The sequence below is a fragment of the Mandrillus leucophaeus genome, unplaced genomic scaffold, assembly GCF_000951045.1.
Source record: "Mandrillus leucophaeus isolate KB7577 unplaced genomic scaffold, Mleu.le_1.0 Scaffold24, whole genome shotgun sequence".
In the NCBI taxonomy this organism is placed as follows: Eukaryota; Metazoa; Chordata; class Mammalia; order Primates; family Cercopithecidae; genus Mandrillus; species Mandrillus leucophaeus.
In genome coordinates this window covers 2164597-2168128 of record NW_012102476.1, presented here as the reverse complement: position 1 = coordinate 2168128, position 3532 = coordinate 2164597, and the positions used below count along the sequence as shown (strand labels likewise).

Sequence of the window (3532 nt, the reverse complement as noted above, 5' to 3'; positions counted from 1 at the left end):
GAGCCAGATTCTGGACATGATCTACCAAGGCGGTGACCTGGAGAAGTGTCGCCGAGCTCCCATCTTCATGCGGGTGCCCTTCCTTGAGTTCAAAGTCCCAGGGATTCCCTCAGGTGTGTGACCGTGTCCTGGGTGCAAGGGGAGGGGAGGAAGACAGGGCTGGGGCTTCAGCTCGCCAGACCTTCCCTGACCCACTGCTCAGGGATGGAGACTCTGAAAGACACACCGGCCCCACGGCTCCTGAAGACACACCTGCCCCTGGCTCTGCTGCCCCAGACTCTGTTGGATCAGAAGGTCAAGGTGAGGCTGGGCACAGTGTTTCACATCCGTAATCCCAGCACTTTGGGAGGCTGAGGTGGGAAGATCCCTTGAAGCCAGAAGTTCCAGACCAGTCTCTTCCAAAAAAAAAAACAAAAAAGAAAATCAGGTATGCATAGTGGTGTGTGCCTGTAGTACCAGCTACTCAGGAGGCTGAGGTGGGAGGATCACCTGAGCCTGGGAGTTCAAGAGCGAAGTGAGTTATGATCACACCACTGTACTCCAGACTGGGTGACAGAGAAACCTTGTCTCAAAAAAACATGAAGAATAAAAAGAGGGGCTGGCAGGCGCGGTGGCTCATGCCTGTAATCCCAGCACTTTAACAGGCTGAGGCCAGCAGATCACCTGAGGTCTGGAGTTGGAGACCACCCTGGACAATATGGCAAAATCCCATCATTACTAAAAATCCGAAAAAATTAGCCAGGCATGGTGCTGGGCACCTGTAATCCCACTACTTGCTAGGCTGAGGCAGAAGAATTGCTTGAACCTGGGAGGCAGAGGCTGCAGTGAGCCGAGATCTAGCCTGGGCAAAAAGAGTGAAACTCTGTCTCCAAAAAAAAAAAAAAAAAAGTTGGGGGGGAGCAGGCAGGTGGTGGCTCACTCCTGTAATCTCAGCACTTTGGGAGGTCGAGGCGGGCAGATCACCTGATATCAGGAGTTGGAGACCACCACCCTGGCCAACATCAGGAAGCCCCGCTTGTACTAAAAATTCAAAAATAGCCAGGCGTTGGGGCAGGTGCCGGTATACTTAGCTATTCAGGAGGCTGAGGCAGGAGAACCACTTGAACCTGGCAGGCCAGTGGTTGCAGTGAGCCGAGATCGAGCCACTGCACTCTAGCCTAGGAGACAGAAAGTGACTTCGTTTCAAACAATGTAAATAAATAAGTAAAGATTTTAAAAAGGTTCCGAGCGCAGTGGCTCACGTCTGTAATCCCAGCACTTTGGGAGGTTGAGCAGGGCGGATCACCTGAGGTTGGGACTTTGAGACCACCCTGAGCAACATAGAAAAACCCCATCTCTACTAAAAATACAAAATTGGCTGGGTGTGGTGGCGCATGCCTGTAATCCCAGCTGCTCAGGAGTCTGAGGCAAGAGAATCACTTGAACCCAGGAGAAGAGGTTGCGGTGAGCTGAGATCATGCCATTGCACTCCAGCCTGGGCAACAACAGCGAAACTCCCTCTCAAAAAAAAAAAAAAAGAAAAAAAAGAAACAACGGTTTGCCACCTGTGATGGCTCAGTGCTGTAATGCCAGCACTTTGGGAGGCCAAGGTGGGTGGAATGCTTGAGCTCAGGAGTTCCAGACGAGCCCGGGAAACACGAGGAGACTCCATCTCTATGAAAATGCAAAATATCAGCAGCGCATGGTGGCATGGCGCTCTAGTGCCAGCTACTTGACAGTCTGAGGTTGGAGAGTTGCTTGAGCCTGGGAGGTCAAGGTTGCAGTGAGCTATTATCACTCCAGTGCACTCCAACCTGGGCGACAGGAAAAAAGAAAGACCAAGATCTTTTTTTCTTTTCTTTCTTTTTTTTTTTTTTTCTGAGACTCTCTGTCTCAATAAATAAATAAATAAATAATAAAATAAAATTAAGTAAAATATTGTCACAACGAAAAGAAAAAGCAAAGGTCCAGGTGTGGGGCATGTGAATCCAGGGAAGGAGGCCCCGTCTCAACCCAGCTTTGGTCCTGTTCTTCTGGGAAAGTCGCCTCACTTCCTCCAGCCTTGTCTCATCTTCCGTGGCGGGCGGACTGTCTGCCTCTTGCTCTGATGACCAAGAACATGAGACTTCAGTGTAGATCTAAGAAAGGTAGAGGGTGGGTCCTCACAGGACCACAAAATTTGGTGGTGGTGGGAACATGCCTGGCGGAGCATGCCTTGCTCCAGATCAGGGTGTGACGCATTGATGCAGATTATATTACTTTAGAATATGATGGTCTCAGGGACCAGGCAGGGTTTTGGCTTCTGAGCAGGGTTCAGACCCCGGCTTGATCCTACCTGTGCTGTGAGATGTCAAGCAAGTCAGCCTCTAAGCCTCAGGTTCTTCCTTTGCCAAACCAAGAGATGAGCTGGCCTGTGGCGGGCTGTGTGGTGATGGTGCTGGGGTCGAGTCTTCTGCCCCCGCAGGTGGTCTATGTTGCCCGCAACGCAAAGGACGTGGCGGTCTCCTACTACCACTTCTACCACATGGCCAAGGTGTACCCTGAGCCTGGGACCTGGGACAGCTTCCTGGAGAAGTTCATGGCCGGAGAAGGTGGGTGTGATGGGAGGAAGGAGGGTGTGGAGCCGAGAGGTGGTGGCTACAACGCACAGTAACCCTGTGTCACTGCCCCCTGCCTGCTTCTCTAGTGTCCTACGGGTCCTGGTACCAGCACGTGCAGGAGTGGTGGGAGCTGAGCCACACCCACCCTGTTCTCTACCTCTTCTATGAAGACATGAAGGAGGTGAGATCACCTGTGATGCTTCCCCTCATGTGACACCTGAGGGCAGGCATCTCACAGGGACCTGTCAAGGCTGCCCAGCCCCATTCCTGGGTGGCCCCCATAGTAGGCCCCGATTCCGCATCCTGCCTCCCTGGCCCAGGCCTCCTCGCTACAGCCCCACCTGGCAGCGGGTCCCACACAGCTCTCATCTCCCGCAGCTGAGTCAGCTGCATAGGGGGCCACGGATTAGATACTTACTCCTATTGATTATCCCCACCAAAGGGTGTGCCACCCAGGGCCACAGTCACGGAAGAAGACCATCCCGGTCCTCACCCATAGGAGCCAAGCCCAGCTCATGATGGGATCACAGGGCAGAGAGCAATTCATTTTATCCCAGGGACTGGGGCCCCGGGGGTCGAGGAGCTGGCTCTGTGGGTTTTCTAGTGGAAGTGGCCAGTTCCCCTCTGAGGTTAGAGAAGGGGACCCCTTTTATTTTCCTGAATCAACAAACCTAGCCTCCACTGAGGAGCCTCTGCTCCTCAGAACCCCAAAAGGGAGATTCGGAAGATCCTGGAGTTTGTGGGGCGCTCCCTGCCAGAGGAGACCGTGGACCTCATGGTTCAACACACGTCATTCAAGGAGATGAAGAAGAACCCTATGACCAACTACACCACCGTCCCCCAGGAGTTCATGGACCACAGCATCTCCCCCTTCATGAGGAAAGGTGGGTGCCGGCCAGCACGGGGGTTTGGGGCGGGTGGGAGCAGCGGCTGGAGCCTCCCCATAGGCACTC

At 53.4% G+C, this 3532-nt stretch overlaps 2 protein-coding genes across 3 annotated transcripts in view; one reads left to right on the top strand and one right to left on the bottom strand.

Annotated features, from left to right (window-relative positions):
• LOC105541401 (sulfotransferase 1A1) overlaps positions 1-3532 on the top strand; it is a 55375-nt gene that overhangs the window by 8301 nt on the left and 43542 nt on the right. Inside the window, exons 4-7 of one of the 2 annotated variants that reach the window (XM_011982380.1) lie at positions 203-300; positions 2444-2570; positions 2666-2760; positions 3283-3463. In XM_011982380.1, coding sequence (XP_011837770.1) covers positions 203-300; positions 2444-2570; positions 2666-2760; positions 3283-3463 — 501 coding nt within the window. The remainder of the gene's footprint in view (positions 1-202; positions 301-2443; positions 2571-2665; positions 2761-3282; positions 3464-3532) is intronic. The other variant, XM_011982379.1, reaches the window with a different exon arrangement.
• Positions 1-3532, bottom strand: part of LOC105541399 (SAGA-associated factor 29 homolog) — a 55565-nt gene that overhangs the window by 46233 nt on the left and 5800 nt on the right. The gene's annotated exons all lie outside the window — the stretch shown is intronic.